This window comes from Stegostoma tigrinum, chromosome 3 (genome assembly GCF_030684315.1).
Source record: "Stegostoma tigrinum isolate sSteTig4 chromosome 3, sSteTig4.hap1, whole genome shotgun sequence".
Classification (NCBI taxonomy): Eukaryota; Metazoa; Chordata; class Chondrichthyes; order Orectolobiformes; family Stegostomatidae; genus Stegostoma; species Stegostoma tigrinum.
Window position 1 is genome coordinate 84,788,808 of NC_081356.1, and position 18,492 is coordinate 84,807,299.

The 18,492-nt window shown below is 40.5% G+C and overlaps 1 protein-coding gene across 3 annotated transcripts in view; it reads left to right on the top strand.

Moving 5' to 3' along the window:
* LOC125451253 (solute carrier organic anion transporter family member 3A1-like) overlaps window positions 1–18,492 on the top strand; it is a 312,267-nt gene that overhangs the window by 209,700 nt on the left and 84,075 nt on the right. For all 3 annotated transcript variants that reach the window (XM_059644724.1, XM_048528183.2, XM_059644725.1), the window contains 2 exons: window positions 6,504–6,602; window positions 9,697–9,966. In XM_059644724.1, the coding sequence (XP_059500707.1) occupies window positions 6,504–6,602; window positions 9,697–9,966 (369 nt within the window). The remainder of the gene's footprint in view (window positions 1–6,503; window positions 6,603–9,696; window positions 9,967–18,492) is intronic.

Consider the following 18,492-nt stretch of genomic DNA (forward strand, 5'->3'; position numbering starts at 1 on the left):
GCGATCCCTATGGAAGGCAGATAGGTGTGTGGAGGGAAATATATCTTTGATTGTAGGTTTGGATTGTAGGTGGCAAAAGTGGTGGAGAATGATACGTTGGATACAAAGGTTTGTGGGGTGATATGTGGGGACAATGGGGACTCTATCTTTATTTTTGTTGGTGGGAGGGGATGTGAGGGCAGAAGTGCGGGAAATGCAAGAGATGTGGTTGAGGGCATTTTCAATCACGGGAGGGGGTAATTACGGTCTTTGAAATAACAGGACATCTGAGACGTGTGGGAGTGGAATGCTGCATCTTGGGAGCAGACACAATGGTGGTGGAGGAATTGGGAGTACAGGATCGTATTCTTGCAGGAAGGTGAGTGAGAGGAGGTGTCGAGGTAGCTGTAGGAGTCAGTGGGCTTTAAATAGATGTCGGTTTCAAGGTGGTCACCAGAGATGGAGATAGAGAAGTCCAGGAAGGAGACGGAGGTATTGGAGATGGTCCAGGTGAATCTGAGATTGGGTAAACTGTGTTAGTAAAGTTGATTAATTATTCAAGCTCCTGTTTTTATTGAATTACCCTGCTTCCATTTTTATCCATTGTATCTGAGATCACCAGCATAAGGATCCTTTCTTTTGATCGTTCAGTTTATGCTGATTAAATATAATGTGAAAATTATTGCAGAATTTATATTGTAAATTTATGTGCAGGCTATTGAAAGGATGATCTACATTGTTAGTTTAATTTCTCCCGATGTAATTTGATGCACTGTGTTATCTATTTGATAGACTTTGAAAGTTGAAAGCTGATTTTCAAGTGATTAATTTGGACTTTAGTGTGTCCCGCCACATGTTGTATAAGCAACAGTTCCTGTTAATGTCATGTTACTCACACAAGGCTCAATTTCAGAGGAATAAAGAACATATTTTTAATGTTCCCAGAGGCACTTCTTCAATTCTTGGCCTCAGTTTTAAAGGAAATCTAATTCAGAGCTTAATGAATATCAGATCTTTTCATTAAAAGAAATCCACACAAAAGTTGTTGTTCTGGCTAACAAACTTTTAGAATTTTGGTATGCGACCAAGTCAGCATTTGGCAGACGGTGAAGTGTTGGGCACAGCATGAAACAGTGTGGCTGGCTTTGACTTCATCATATGAAGTTTTCAACTTTAAAAGTTGAACTAAAAACTCGTTGCAACTTTTTTTGATATTTATCAACTGAATTGCTGCAGCTGCTCACTGTAAATCAGGTGAATGTAAAAGATCCAATGGCACACTTTTGAAAAGGTGCAGGAAGAATGGGATATTTCACCCCGTGTCCTGGCCGATAATTATCTCTCAACCCACATTGCTAAAGACATAATACCTCATGGTTTTTCTTGCTATTTGTGATACCACCTTGTGTGGAACTTGACTGCTGTGTTTCCTAATCTTAAATCAATGGCTACACTTCAAAGACACTTACAAGGAAGAACTTTGGAAAGTCCTGTGGTCATGAATAGTGCTAGTTAAATGCAAGTTCCTTCTTTCTTTCTGCTACGTTTTGGTGAAGCAGTAGCAGGGTAGTTTGAACAGCTCTGGGCAAATTCCTTTCCGTGGGCCCTGCCTCAACAGCTACTCACTGTAAGACAGAAGATTTATTGAAATACTGAGCAGATATGGCAACTCTGTCAGTTTTTATTTTGGATTTCCAGCATCTACAGTGCATCGCTTTCATAACCTTTAACTTGAAAATATTTTTCTCTAATGCTCAGTCTGTGACCCTCATGAACAAGCAGAAAATATCTTTAATTCCTTAACCACTCAAAACCTTCCTAAACCTTAAACAATTCAACTAGCTTTTCTTAACCAAAATTATGCTATTTTCAAAAAGATCTGTAACTTGTCAACATGAGCTAATACAACATCAGTTTTTCAATAGTTTAAACTTGTCTTAATTTGTTTCATGCAAATCTGAAATAAAAGCTGGGAATTCATATTAGGACGACTAGCATTAAGTGATAACATGGAGATTTGAAAATATTCTCTGCAATTTGAGGGAAGGGCATTTTTGGAAAGGTGTATTTGATGCTACTTTATTGATGCACGTTGATAGAAAACAGAACTGGTTCAGCTCTGTGCTGTATCAAAAGTAGGCGCCACTGATGTTCTGAGTGAGCTGCAAGTAGAAATGTCAATTTGATATTACCTTCACCCTAGTTTTGCTAAGAATCCGGGAAGCAACCTCGCACAGCATTACCACATATGTACAGACATTACTAATGCAGAAGTACATGATTACTTTTGCTAATAATAACATTTCCATCAGATGTCTTTCCTGAAGTGATATATAGCAAAAACTTGATTTTGGCAATCACAGTAGACTTTCGTATTGAGCATTGTCATGTTCTTCTTGCTAACCTCTTTGCTACATGAATCTTCTGATACGTTCAAAAACATCCTAATTTTAAGTAACGAAAACCAACTGGAAGTACGCAATAGACTGGGCAACTGCAATAGTTAGTTAAAGTAATTAAGTTTCTGTTTTGCAGTTATTCATAGAAGTAGTAACAGATGTCATTTGAGACTTTATCTCAACTTGAGTTAACATCTCAACTTGTGTTTCACAGATTGGCTTCAACTAGCCCCATGCTTCACACATGTAGCTCATATTATACAATGAATAAATTACATACCAACTCGTTGACATATGCCAACAAATGTATAATATAAAGAATAAACAAATAAATTGATATCTGTGAAGGGTTATATACTATCGGAGTTTCAACTTTAGTTGAATGAAACAAATCTGATGGACAAATTGGGTGCTTCAAGTTAAATATAGAAATGAATAAGCTAGAAGCCAACATAAGCCAATTTGCACCTTGAAAATGCTCCTCCATTCAGTAAGATCACAGTTGATCTGTTTATGGCCTCAACCCACTTTTCTATCAGCAATATGCTTAGTAGTCAAGAAAGAACTGTTCGTACTAATTTTAATGAAGAAGTGGTCAGCATGAGTAAGATGTATTGCTGAGTTAACAGAAAGCACTAAAAAATTGGCATAATTATACGTTGTGATAAAATGGGCTGAGGGAAACAGCTTCCTCCAGTAGGGGAGCATTGAATACAGAAAAAGTGACCTTAAAGTTAGCGTGAGTCAGTACAATGATGATGTATCACACAATAGTGATCCTTCACACAAAGGAGAGTGAAAATCTGGAACTCGGTCCTTAAAAAAAAGCAGATGATGCCAGAAAATTATAACTGATTTTGAGCGATTTTTGTTAGCTAAAGGGTGCTATAGGATGTTGGAGGAAGAGTAGTAAACTGAGTTAAGCAGATCAACAATAATTTATTTAAATTCTGGAACAGGCTGAAAGGGCTGAATAGCCTATAATTGTTCCCATGTTTCTTCTTATGCCCTACCAGACTTCCTATCTCTGTTTGCTGCTTTTCAGGAGAATTCATGCTTTACAAAAAATCATAAACCTTTAGTGAAAAGTTGATTTTGTCAAAGTAATGCCAATTTTATCAACAATTAATTTAAGCGAATCTTACAACCACATGGTGCAATCAGCAAATTAATGTTTCATGCCAAGTCAGGCATAGAGTTAATGATCTTAATAAAATAGATTACTTTCTGGGCTCACTCTCCCATCTGCGCCACTGTTATTTCGGACAGTAAACCAGGTCTAGGCATTGTGGCTGGTTTTACATTGAAAATGATTTTGTAAAGCAGTTTCTGACAATTCTTCTATAAGTCAAAGACTGAGTGTTACTTATTCTGACTAAAATTAATCATATGGGTAATTTTGTCATCCATAATTATTATATAACGTTTTAAAGAACACATTAGAGACTCACCATCCAGGAAAGACTATAGAAAGTATTTGTTTACAAGATTTTGTCCTAATTAGCTTTAAGTCATACCGTAACAAATAACAATTATGGCCTGTTGACTTAGAGTGTACAAGAATCATATCTGGCTTCACAGCACAAGTTGTCAATGGGCCATTGTTTCCTACCCTTCAGAGATTTGCATTTATGCAATACCTTTCACCACCACAGTGCATCCTAAAGCCAGCAAATACTTTTTTTAAAATATAAGGCATAAGATTTAATGGGGGACTTCTCCATCCATTAACTCCCACCCTGCTCCTGTTACACACTGCAGGAAGCTCCATGGGGTTGCTGGCCAACCTGATTCATCAGTCACTTCAACATACTGGACACTGCCTGAGCTCAGCAGTGGGCACTGCTCTGACAAAAGGAAGATGCTGGAAGAGGAAAATGGCTGCTCAAGATTGTAGATCTCAGAGTTTTCAAGAGTGGGCAAAAATCTCAGAAGTCATAGAAGTGGGGACAGATTGCATGGAAGGATTGGGATGGCATCTTGGAAAGGGATGCCCTTGATGCATGCAGAGCACCCTTTGAATGAAATGCCTCCCTTCGATGTGACCTTAGTTCATGTATGCCTTTAAATATTGCCTACCCACTTCCATTGAGCTGCTGACTGACTTTGTTGATCCTGAATTATTTACTTTATTTATGATGGGCTGGTTCTGCATCTGCTCACCTTCTCCTATGGGGTTCAGTTCAGGGGTGAGTGGGAAAATGGGGCTGTAGCCAACTGACCTATTTAACATTCCTCACACCGAAAATACCCTGAAGTGGAAAATATGACATTCAATCTGTATGCAACTTGCTCCTTCAGACAGCAAGGAGATGACCTAATAATAGGGGTCAAATTTGATTCTTTGGGAACATAGAGCACAATAAAACCCAATCTATCTGGTGTCCTTCAGTGAAACTGGTCAACCTTCCCAGCCAAATCATCTGCACAATCTTATTAGGAGTGAGTCCTTGCAACTCTTGGCTTAGAGAAAGTAAATCTAGCTCTTGAAATTCACTTCAAGATTTTCATACATGTAAATAAATGCCAATTATTTTGTTGCTCCTATTTTTTCAATATAACAGAAGGATACTTGCTTTGCTTTTGGACTATCCTTGCATTGGTACACTGAGTTTGATTTTGCATAATGCACAATGCCATCACATCACGACTGTAACATTTCATCACGCATTTTAACACTCAATGATAATAGGCTTTACAGAAAACATTTACACGGGATGTGGGCTTCACCGGCTTTTATTGCTAAACCCTAAATGTTGTTGACACGTTGGTGGTGAGCTGTCCTGCTGAATTGCTGCAGTCCATGTGCTGTAGGTATATCTACTGTTAAGAAGGGAGTTCAAAGATTTTGACCTAGCGACACTGAAGAAATGGCACTATACTTCCAAATCAGCATCGGGTGTGACTTGGAGGGAACCTTGCAAACCAATATGGAATTGTACTGGGAGTTTGTTTATACTTTGGTTAATGACCTCAGAAAGGTGATAATAAGCTATTAGTTTAGTAGAATCTATAATGTCCAAGTTGTTTCTAATATAATTCAAATGATTTTGGTTCAGTTTGAAGGAGACCTGACTGGGGTCAGAAGCAAGTGTAGTATCTCTTAGAAAGAAGTTTGTTTAGAGCAGTTAAAGAAGTAAGTTACCTCTGAGAAAGGGTGTAATCTTTGAAAGTTCTAGACCAGAAATATTTGGTCATAACTCTGCAGATTATTAAAAGATCGAAGGAAATCTAAGTTCTGTTGTGTGAGTGGTCATGGGAAAAGCCATCATTGGTCACATGTTGGAACTGAGAAGATGTAGCTGTATCAAATCTACAGATTGGACAGAAAGGAAAAATATTGTTTGGATTTTGACTACCTGTAAAATTATGGTGTTGGAGAATAGACATGATGTTTTGAAATTTTTCAAACTGTAATGCATTTAGACAGCTCAGTTTCTTTTATTTATATTATTTCTGTGTAATAAACTTCTGCTTTACTGTTACAACCAAATCTGCAGCCGTGTGTGCATATGTTTCAGTAAAAGAATATTATGTATCGAGGCAGATTAATTCTGGGATCTGATTTGCCGAGTAGTAACATCAGCTGGCATCATCACAGTAGTTTGTGTTCCTTGATGCCACTCTTTTCCAAATGGTGTCCTAATGTCAAGGTTAGTCACCTGCACCATCACTTCTTGAGGTCAGCTCTTTCATGCATACTTGTGCCAAGGCTATAATGATCGGACCAAGGCTATAGTGAGCTCAGGAACTCAGTGGGCATGAAAAAACTTAAATTGAGCATCAGTGAGCAGTTTAAAGACTAAGGACCCCAATTGATGGCAGAGTAAGAAAGTCACCCATCGTATTTCTGCTCCAAACTAAGTTGGAATTGAGGCAGGAAGTTGTTGGATTCCTACCTAGACCTACCAGCCTGATTAAATGCGTCTCATTTTCCAAACTTTCCTTGGGGGGGGGTCGTTAAATTCCTGTCTTATTTACAGACGTTTTGACAGAATTGGAATAGAATTGCAAAAGTTGTTTTTGAAAATGTGTCCTAAGAACTCTCTCCAAAACTGTACTGTCTGTAATAGTACTTGTTGTTTTGATCCTTGATAACTTCTAATTTTTTTTATCCTTTTACAGGTGTCTTGTTCACTACCATGCTGTTTGGTCCTGCATTTGGATTTATGCTGGGTTCCTTGTTTACAACAATTTATGTGGACGCTATCTTCATTGACACAGGTCAGTCTTAAACATTGCAAAATGAACTGTGATGTAAAGAGTAAATCACACTGTTGTGCAAAGTATTGCTGCTGTATGAATTCATCAAAAAATAAACATGCATTTGTTAACTGCCAGGATGCTCCCTTCCCTGAACTTGTGGGAAATGTAGTGACATCTTATCTTTTGTCAGAATCTGCTAGACAGATTGTGCTGTGAAGAGAAAGCATCATCACAGAAAACACAGCAAATACTTTGTGTGAAATGGTTTGAAATATTCTTTAGATTTGACGAGATGTTATATAAAGATGCATTTTCCTTGCACTGATGTTATTACATGGTTCCAAGCCAGATTTTCACAGCTGGCGCCCTCAGTGGACATCTAAGGTGAAGGAATAACCTTTGGTGCTTAAGTTGGTACATGCTTCAATATCTCCTGAGAACTGGTTCAAAATAAGCTTTATTAGAGTTCTGAGAGAAAATTCGTGATCCGCATGACTTAGTAAGAGAGTCTGTTATTGCCTGTCATTTTGTCCTATAGGCAAAACGGGATGGCAAAGAAAAGAACTTCCATATATGCAGCACCTACCACAGCCTCAGAATGTGACAAACTCTTTATAATCAAACAATTATTCATTGAATTGTTGTTACTGGTGTAATTAGGAAACACTTGTAGCCAATTGGTGTAGAGCAAGATCCCACAAACAACAGTGATAAAGGAGCAGATCATATCTTTGGTTGATATTGGTTGAGGAGCAGAGATCGGCCAAGCTAACAGAAGAATTGTGATCAGAGATAATGGGAACTGCAGATGCTGGAGAATCCGAGATAACAAAGTGTGAAGCTGGATGAACACAGCAGGCCAAGCAGCATCTTAGGAGCACAAAAGCTGACGTTTCGGGCCTAGACCCTTCATCAGAAAAGGGGGATGGGGAGAGGGTTCTGGAATAAATAGGGACAGAGGAGAGGCGGACCGAGGATGGAGAGAAAAGAAGATAGGTGGACAGGAGAGTATAGGTGGGGAGGTAGGGAGGGGATAGGTCAGTCCAGGGAAGACGGACAGGTCAAGGAGGCGGGATGAGGTTAGCAGGTAGAAAATGGAGGTGCAGCTTGAGGTGGGAGGAGGGGATAGGTGAGAGGAAGAACAGGTTAGGGAGGCGGGGACAAGCTGGGCTGGTTTAGGGATGCAGTGGGGGAGCGGGAGATTTTGAAGCTTGTGAAGTCCACATTGATACCATTGAGATAGAGAGGTCCAGGAAGGTGAGGGATGTGTTGGAGATGGCCCAGGTGAACTTGAGGTTGGGGTGGAAGGTGTTGGTGAAGTGGATGAACTGTTCGAGCTCTGCTTGGAAACAAGAGGCGGCGCCGATACAGTCATCAATGTAACGGAGAAAGAGGTGGGGTTTGGAGGATTCTGAAATAAATAGGGAGAGGGGCTTTTGTGCTCCTAAGATGCTGCTTGGCCTACTGTGTTCATCCAGCTTCACACTTGGTTACCAACAGAAGAATTCCCTGGTTCTTATTTTAGCTTGTTCTATTTGATCTTTGCAGCCACCTGAGATGAAAAGCAGGGTCTCAATCTAACACCCCCTGTGAATACTGTTTCTTATTACAGCACTCACTGAAGTATGAAGCTGAATTATGGCCTCATGACTCTGGAGTGGGCCTTGACTTCCTGACAGATCCAACTTAGAAGTTAAAGAGTTCCTATTGCAAGAAGGCAGAGAAGAAAATAGATCAAGAAAAAATGACAACTAGAGAAAAAAATCATCAGAACATGCAGAACTTGAATAGTGCTGAGATAAGGCGCTTAAATTTTCTCATTTTTCACTCAGGCATTTGCAAACATACCAATAGAAAGAGACATAACATATTTAGACTGTATGAGAAGAGTGTTTTTTATAGATTAGCAAGTAGATTTGATTGGCAAACATATTGATAGGGAGAATACACCAATTGGATGATGACTGACAGTTAACTGCCAGGTTTTGGTTAGATTTAAACCAAGCAAGTTGATTCAGATTTGTTCTGCCATAACCCTTAGAAATGAGAGCTATATGTATTCTATAATCCTGACAAGTGAGGAAGAGAATGGGCTCAAAATATGTACTTGTGGATGTAGGAAGCTACATATATTTAAACATGGGAGCCTATTCCTTGCAGGCAGAAAAAACATGTATATACATTGAAGCTTTTTCAACTTAACATAATAGTTGAGAACCTATTTATTTCTCAGGGTAATGCCTTGACGAATCAGAGTCAACCTGCCTGTATTACATTTCAACAAAACTTGAGTTAATTGTCAGTCATTATCTAATGGGTGCATTCTATATTATGATGTCTCAACAAATCAGAGTCTACTTGCCAACTGATGAGCACTGTCTTTTCATACAGTATAAAAATGTTGTTCCTCTTATCAATGGTACTCTTGCGAGTACAAATGCAAATGAAAAACTTTGGTAGATGTGTCTTGTTCCAGCAGTGCTTGAGTAAGGGGTAAATGGTGGCCAGACATCATTGTATTTCTGTCAACTTGTTAGTGCATTAAATCATTTTTTGATTGCTTATTTAATTTTCAAAAGATTACTGAACTTTACTGAGCTTTCCATAGCAACTTAAAATTATATTATGTCAAGTCATATGTAGAAATTGCCAGTGTTTCCTTTTAGCCCTCAGATGGAGGAGTGACATTTACATGAATCACATACACACCAGTGTGATTTATAACATGGCTTATAGAGTAAATGAAATTTGTTCCGGCAGGGCCAACATCAGTTTCCAAAACAGTCCCTTGTTACGTCTGCCAAGGATCTAATTGATACTCCATGGTTGAGCAAAACAATAACCTGTAAAGTACATTGGCAAGTAATTGTAGTGACCCTGAAGGAGTTCTGCGCTGTCACTTAACTCAATCTGGGATTTGGTAATTATCGTAAATTAAGGCTGATTAATGGAATAGTTCTGACATAATTGGCACACCTGGAGAATTGTTTGGTTTCCATCCATTCACTCTATGGGCTTCAAAGGAGCTGTTTTTTCACCCGTAAAACAAGCTGCATGCTAATTTGCTGGCATAATCTCCTGTGCTAAATATTATCCTTCCTTTCTCTTTCAGCAAAATTGGACATTACACCAGATGACCCTCGGTGGATTGGTGCATGGTGGGCTGGTTTCCTCCTTTGTGCTGGACTACTGTTCTTCTCGTCTCTGTTTATGTTTGGCTTTCCCCAAGCAATGCCAAAGAAACATCACACATTGAGTAAGAGCTCCCAGCAGCCCATGCTCCCTAGTAAAGTGAACAAAGACCAGTCAAAGCTAACGACAGAGGAAAATAAGGAAGAATGTAAACAAACCAGCGAAGCCACGTGTACAGAATATCTGAGAGGTAAACGCCTTATAATGCATTTTTCTTTCTGCTGAAGGATCAGTGTCTTGTGGAAGCATGGGTCAGAGACTAAACAATTGTGGTAACAAGTTTCAGTTTTTAAATATTTTACATCATAATAATAGGTCTGTCAATTCATCACACTTATCTTCTGCAGAATATTTTTGGGGCTATTTTGTTTGCTCAATTTAATTGCAGGAGTTACTTTGAAGGAACCCTGGTAATTCGAGAATTCACTATGCAAGAAAGATCAATTGGGAATGCCTCAGTTACTCTTTGCCTTGGTGAAGTGTGCTTTCTTTGTTATCCTTTTCTAGTTCTGGGAGAGCTTTCATGGTGGGAACAGGATTGATGTCAACCTCACTGACAGTTATCATTGATAATGAGGGGCTGGTGGAATAGCTGGGGCAAGTCTGACATCTGAGGACAGGAAGTTGGGATGCATACTTCTAAACTGCCACTTGCAGGGTGAACATTGGCCGTAACTGGAAATGGAAGCAGGATGTCCTTAAGAAAGATGGAGGGTCCTGTCTGAAAATACCCATGTCCATGTTAATGATATGGGTACAACAGCCCTCCAGTGAGAGTGCCTGTGGTACAATTGGTAGTGAGCAAAGGGCAGGTCTGCACAGCAGCAAAGCAGTGGAAGAAACCACCACTGCTCCCACAACTGGACCTCTGTCTCCAGAAACTTTGAAGCTAAAACCTGTCGGCTTCATCTATTCCAGTCAGAAATTGTGCCAATCCACACTGCTTCCCACTACCCCTCCATCCCCTCACTCACATTCTAGCCAAAGTACACAGTTATTCCTGGTCAAAGTCTAAGTCCCAAAATATATTCTTCCTGAATAAGTTCCTTTTACTATTGTGATGCCATTTTGATATCATACACGATCAGGTCAAGGTCATTCAGAGAAAAGCAGCTGCTCTACGAATTCTAATGCTTACCTTGCAAGACTACGTGCAACCTCCAAATCTTAACTCTGAACATCTGCTCAGAAACTTGGTAATAGTTTTCTGTCAAGGAGGCAGGTCATGATACCTGAGCATTGAAGATAGAAAACCCATCCTGCCGGAGCTGCTCTGCAGTTGGTTAGCAATGGGCATCCTATCTCACGGGGTGCCGTCCTGACTTGCATTATTGGTTTCAAGGAGGGGTCTCTGTGTGATGTTTGACCATCCATACAAAGTATGCAGATTTCTGAAAGAAAATTTTCACTTGTTGCACAGAACAGCTGTTAACTTGAAACAGTAGGTAAGGAAACATTTTGTGATGTGCATTCCTCTTCTTTCAACTTGAAACAAGGTTGGGATGTTTTGGAGTGGAGGATTGTAGTCTTACCATACCTGGCTTCCTCTGGCCCTGACAACTTCTCAATATTGTGTCACATCCTCTGGTTAGTGGAAAATGCAATGAATCATTGTACTGCATTGCTGTGTCTCTGGAATGCTGCTGTTTTGTGGGCTGTCAGATGGGAAGCTTTCCTTTCATCCGTATGTTTTGCCATTCTTCACTTCTGCATCAGGAAATTGGGTGTTTTGGTTTTGTACTTCCCAGCTGGCAAAATAGAGAACTGTTCTGAATCTTTGGTTCCAATGAGTTCCTTTGTGGTAATAGTTAGCAGCCGAACAAATAGCTTCATTCTTATCAGATGCTGTGCCCTGATTCTGCACCCAGATTGGACACTGAGACCTTTCCCTAATGTCAAATTACAACCATCTCACAAGGTTTACTTGTGGATATATGACAATAAAAAATACTGGCCAAGAGCCAGACATGCAGTGAAAATTCTTTTGGCAGTGCAGCTGAGGTCATGTCGATGTTCTGCACCAACCTGCATGCTAATGCACTGACTCCTGATTCTGAAACTGACTGCAGCATTTTGTGCTCCTGAGATGCTGCTGGGCCTGCTGTGTTCATCCAGCCTCACATTTTATTATCATGCAGTATTTGGACCTCGTAGGTCTATACGAAACCTGGAACACTTTCAGAGAACATAGTACACAGCTCCTTGAGCCTGCTCTGCCATTCAATACAATCATGATTGTTATGATTGTAACCTCAATTTCACATTCTTGCTTACTCCCAATGATATTTCATCACTTCGATGCTTTCGCCACTCTCTTTGCCAGGAAGAGAGTTCCAAAGAGTCATTGACCTTTTGAGAAATTGTTTTGCTCCACATCTGTTAGAAATAGTCAACTTTATTTTTAAACATTGACTCCTAATTCCCTTATAAAAGGAAATGTCTCTCCAAAAACATCTTGTTGAGATACACTCAGGAACTAATTGTTTCAATCAATCACGTCTTTCTGTTCTGAACTCCAGTGGATACAGCCTCGTTTGCTCAGCCCTGCCTCGTAAGACAATCTGACCATACCAAGTATTGGACGAGTAAACCTTCCCTGAACTGCTTCCAACATATTTGCATCCTTCATTAAGTAATGTGACTGCTATTATACCACATGTTGTGTTACCAGTGCTGTGTAAAAGTGAAGAACAACTCCTCTTTTTGTACTCAATATCCCTCAGAATAAATGACAACTTTCAATTAGCTTTGCTAACTACTTGCTGAACCTGCGTGCCACTCTTTTGTGATTCATGCACCTGGACAACTAGATATCTTTGCACTTCAGAACTCTGTAATTGCTCACCACTTAAATAATATAATTATGTTTTATTCTTTCTCCCAAAACAGGGAATCTTACATTTTCCCACATAATGCTTCAGTTTCCAGATCTTTGTATACTCATTTTTCACATCTATTTTCTTTTGTAACCTTACGTACTCTTCACAATCTACTTTTCTACATACGCTTGTTTCATCAGCAAATTTGGCGAGCATAGTCTCTGTACCTTCATATCTTTGATATAAGTAGTAAATAGTTGAGGTCCTGGCATTGATCCCTGTGGCACACTTCTTGTTACATCTCACCAATCCGAAAAAGACTCATTTATGCTTGTCTCTCCTTCTGTTAATCAGCCATGCTTCTGTTCCTGTCAATTTGTTATCCCTTACACCATGAGCTTTTATTTTCTCAATAACCTCTGATATTGCACCTTATTAGCTTCTGATATTGCACCTTTTGAAACTGTTTGTTGAATTTGGCCTGTGCCTGCCAGAAACACAGCATTCCACCCTTATTGAAGTCAAAGAGAATAATTGCTCTATACTGATTCTTTCAGTTCAGTATTGCTTGGTATAGAATTTTACTAGTATTTGTTTATTAAGTAGTATGACGTGGTCGATGCTGCTAGGAATTACCGTTCCATGAAAATAATGCTGGGTGGGGGTAAAGGGTCAACAAGGGGAGTGGGCTTTTGGGCTTGCAAGGATTTGAAGCTGTGCTAAGAACATCACCGCAGGCCTAAACAGCCTGGCCAAAAGAATATTCACAAGAAAAGTCAGAAATTGAAATTACTGTAAAAGGCAGTTCTGTATCAAAGTGAAACTAACTTTTTGGAGCTCTTGTTACTGTTGACATACAAGAGCAGTGATATTTGCTTTGTTTTAGACTTACAGTACTACCTTGAGGGCTGTTTTGACATGAATGCATACTAAATTCCTCAGGTGATATACAGTGGTTTATCTTGGCTCCTAGATGATTTCCTGGTTAGCAATTTAACCAACGGAATGAACCACTTTAAGAAATTGGCACTTGCAGGAAACCAACGCAGGACAAATATCACCTTTTAAATTTTTGTTCAGATTCCTGCTGCAGTGCTTTTAATACAGCTTTCCCAGTTACTCAGGAAATCTTACAGCAAATTGCTTTGATGATTTTACATGTTCTAACAACTCAAACTGTGTCCTGCACCAGTCTTTAAGTTATGGTTTCATGTGGAGATCAGCTTTATAAACACTGTGTGGTATCACTAGGCCACTTTGGGAATTATTCCAAGCGTACACCCATAGTGAAAACAATGTCACACCTGTTTGCAGACATAATGGGTGTGATCCTAACAAGCTTAGGTGGATAACTAGAACTTTATTACCATTGGCTGGAATCTATCTGATATCTGACAGCTGTTAAAGAGTGAAATCAGGAAATCCTTTACTCTTTGCTCCCATAAATTGCTGGCTTAATTGAAATGTTCAAGTCTGAGAATCCTGTTAGAATATGAAGATATTGTAAAGTAAAAGCAGCTTCTTGAAGTTGAGGTACAGGATGACCATGAATTATGCTTTCCCACCGGTGTTGCAACAGACTCAAGGGGCTTCATGGCCCACTCTTATTCCTGCGAGACAAGCGACTAACTCAGTAGATCTGAGAATCTCAGTTCTGATGTCAGGTCACTGGACCCAAAATGTTAACTCAGCCTTCTTACCACAGATGCTGCCAGACCAGCTGAGTTTTTCTAGCAATTTCTGCTTTGGCTCTGATTTCCAGCATCCATAATTCTTTTTGTTTTGGTTAGGCAAGAGACTCAATAGAACTAACAAAAGTATTTTTAAAAAGTCTTCTTTATTTCTCTCCTTGCGAATGCAGTGACTCCTGTCTGACTTCCATTTTGGTCAATCACCAGCTATAAACCTGTAGACAGTGAATACCAACAGGCTCTTCATCACTTACAGAGGTCAAAAAATATTCAAAATACACAAAAATAGTCAAATCTTTCCCCATGTTTTAACTTCAGAGAGGAACATGAAGATCTAAAACTGACAATGCATCTTTACGCAGAGAGTGGGTGGGTGCGTAGAATGTGCTGCCGGCAGTGGTAGTGGAGTCAGATACATTAAAGACTTTTAAGCTGCTCATGGAGGATAGTAAAATGTAGGGTATGCAGGGTAGTTTGATCTTCATAGGATAATAGGTCGGCACGACATCGTGGATCGAGGGCCTGTTCTGTGCCATGTTCTATGCTTGCTGTTCAATGTTCTATGATTTTTAACAAGGATCTAATTTTACTATCAATGCTAAATTTACTTACCCAATGTGCAGTACAAATGTCCCCAGCAGAAACATTGTTTACTTTTTTGGTTGTTATATTTTACTCTACACAAGGTTCAGCTCAATGTTATAAGATCTCTATTTCCAAAGTTCTTGCTGCCAGATTCCCCGGAAATGGTCAATGGAGGAATATTTGAATCAACAATGTTTTGTTTTCTGAATAAATGTTGCAGACCCTATGGCACTGCCAAAGGACCTTGCTACATTTTATCCATCTGTACCATGTGGCATTTTGGATCACTTTCCTTTAAGAAATAAACAACAGGATTTAGGGCTCTATGCAGTAAGTTTTGTGGGGAGGTGACTTCAAGGCGATTGACTCCTTCCCCTCACCAATGGGAAAGCTTGCTGGGTCCAACACCAAATCAGTACTTCAGTGCCGTCCAGTGAGCTTCTTGTCCAAGCAGGAGTCTCACCATCCTCCTGTGACATCCCGCCAGAAGCTGCTTGTAGCCTTGGTAGCCTTGAGCAGCTGAAGGACATTGCTGGAGCCCCTGGCTGTGCAGCCGTGAAGAAGTCCACCGGCATCCAGACTGGTATGGAGGGGGCAGTCATGGGTGCATGTTGCATTGAGAGGTGGGTTGAAGCCCTTAAGTGGGCATTAATTGACCACTTAAGGGTCTTAGTCATGAAGGTTGCCTATGGACCTTCTTACCCAATATTGAATTGCTGAGGTGATGAGAAATGAGCGAGTACCTCCCCTGATTGAATTGATTTGATTCATTGTCACATGTACCTAAGCACAGTGAAAAGCTTTGTTTGCGAGCAGTACAGGCAGATCATAGTAAGCAAGGACATACAGACCATAGCGTTAAAAGCAATTTGGACAGAGTGAGGGTGACAGGTCACACTGCATAGGACATGAGCTAGACAAGATCAACATTAGCAAGGTCAGCATTATTTGAAGTTAGAGAGTCTATTCATTTGAACCATAGAGTCATATAGCATAGAAACAGAGCCTTCAGTCTAACAAGTCTATGCCAAACATAACCCCAAACTAAACTAGTCCCACCTTCCTGCTCCTGGCCCATATCCATTTAAAACTTCTCATATATCCATCCAAATGTCTTTTAAATGTTGTAATTGTGTACTCATCCACGACTTCATCAGGAAGTTCATTCCACACATGAACCACCCTCTGTGTAAAAGAATTGCCTCATATGCCTTTTTGAAATCTCTCTCCTCTCACGTTAAAAATGTGCCCCCTAGTCTTGAAATTCCCCATCTTAGGGAAAAGTCAACTACGATCAACTCTATCTGTTCCTTTCATTATTTCATAAACTTTTATCAGGTTATATCTCAACCTCCTACGCTATAGTGAAAGAAATCCCAGCCTATCCAGCCTTTTGTCATAACTCAAACCTTCCATACCTTGCAACATCCTGGTAAATCTCTTCTGAACCCGCTCCAACTTGATAATATCCTTCCTATAACTGGGCGACAAGAACTGGACACAGCATTCCAGAAAGTGCTTCGCCAATATCCTGTAAAAGCCCCAACATAGCATCCCAAATCCTATACTCAAAGGACTGAGCAATGAAGTCTAGTTTGCCAAATGCCTTTTCAATGGTCCTGTCTATATGTGACACTAACTTGAAAGAATTATATACCTACACCCCTAGGCCCCTCTGTTCTACAACACTACCCAAGGCCCTACCATTAATTGTAAAAGCCCTACCCTTATTTGTAGTACCAAAGTGCAATACATCACATTTATCCATTTTTCAGAGCACTGACCCATTTGATCAAGATCCTTTGTAATCTTAGAAAACCTTCTTCATCTAAAATGCCACCAATTTTGGTGTCATCAGCAAACTTATTAACCATGCTTTCTATATTCTCATCCAAATCATTTCTATAAATGACAAGCAAAAGAGGACCCAGAACCAATCCCTGTGGAACATGAGATAACAAAGTATGGAGCTGGATGAACACAGCAGGCCAAGCAGCATGTTAGGAGCACAAAAGCTGATGTTTCGGGCCTAGACCCTTCTTCAGAAAAAGAGGAGGGGGAGAGGGTTCTGAAATAAATAGGGAGAGAGGGGGAGGTGGATCGAGGGTGGATAGAGGAGAAGATAGGTGGAGAGGAGACAGACAATTCAAAGAGGCAGGGATGGAGCCTGTAGAGGAGAGTATAGGTGGGGAGGTAGGGAGGGGATAGGTCAGTCTGGGGAGGGCGGACAGGTCAAGGGGGCGGAATGAGGTTAGTAGGTAGGAAATGGAGGTGCGGCTTGAGGTGGGGATAGGTGAGAGGAAGAACAGGTTAGGGAAGCGGGGACGAGCTGGGCTGGTTTTGGAATGTAGTGGGGGGAGGGGAGATTTTGAAGCTTGTGAAATCCACATTGATACCATTGGGCTGCAGGGTTCCCAAGCGGAATATGAGTTGCTGTTCCTGCAACCTTCGGGTGCCATCATTGTGGCACTGCAGGTGGCCCAGGATGGACATGTCGTCTGAGGAATGCGAGGGGGCATTGAAATGGTTCACGACTGGGAGGTGCAGTTGTTTATTGCGAACCGAGCGGAGGTGTTCTGCAAAGTGGTCTCCAAGCCTCTGCTTGGTTTTTCTGCATTTTCTACCTACTAACCTCAACCCGCCCCCTTGACCTGTCTGTTCTGCCCGGACTGACCTATCCCCTCCCTACCGCCCCACCTACACTCACCTCTACTGGCTCCATCCCCGCCTCTTTGAATTGTCTGTCTCCTCTCCACCTATCTTCTCCTTTGTCTACCTTCGATCCACCTCCCCCTCTCTCTCTATTTATTTCAGAACCGTCTCCCCCTGCCCCTTTTCTGATGAAGGGTCTCGGCCCAAAATATCAGCTTTTGTGCTTCTAAGATGCTGCTTGGCCTGCTGTGTTCATCCAGCTCAACACTTTGTTATCTTGGATTCTCCAGCATCTGCAGTTCCCATTATCCCTGTGGAACACTGCTGGTCACAGGCCTCCAGTCCGAAAAGCAACAATCCACCGTTACTTTTTGTCTCTAGCTGTTAAGTCAGTTATGTATCCAATTGGTATGTTACCCTAAATCCCATCTCACCTAACATTAATAATTAGTCAGCCATGTGGAAACTTGTCAAAGATTTCCCTAAAATTCAAATAAACAATGTCTACTGGACTGCCATCATCAACCTTTTTGGTAACTTCCTCAAAAAATGCAGTCAAGTTTGTAAGACACGAATTTCCTCACACAAAACCATGCTGAATGTCCCTAATCAATGTTTGGCTCCCTAAATGTCCATAAATCCTATCTGTTATAATCACCTCCAACAATTCACTCACAAGCGAAGCCAGACTCACAGATCTATTGTTCCCTGGTTTCTTCTTACAACCTTTCTTCAACAAAAATTCAGCATTAGCCACCCTCCAGTCATCAGACACCTTACCCCATAATTATAGATAATGCCAATATTTCTGCAAAGGGTCTCAGAATTTCCTCCCTTCCTACAACATTCTGGGATACATTAGATCAAGTCCCGGAGATTTATTCACCTTTATATTCTCTAAGAGCTCCTGAACTTCCTCATCTGTAATATGAACTGTTTTTAAAATATTGAAGTTTATGTCTCTGCATT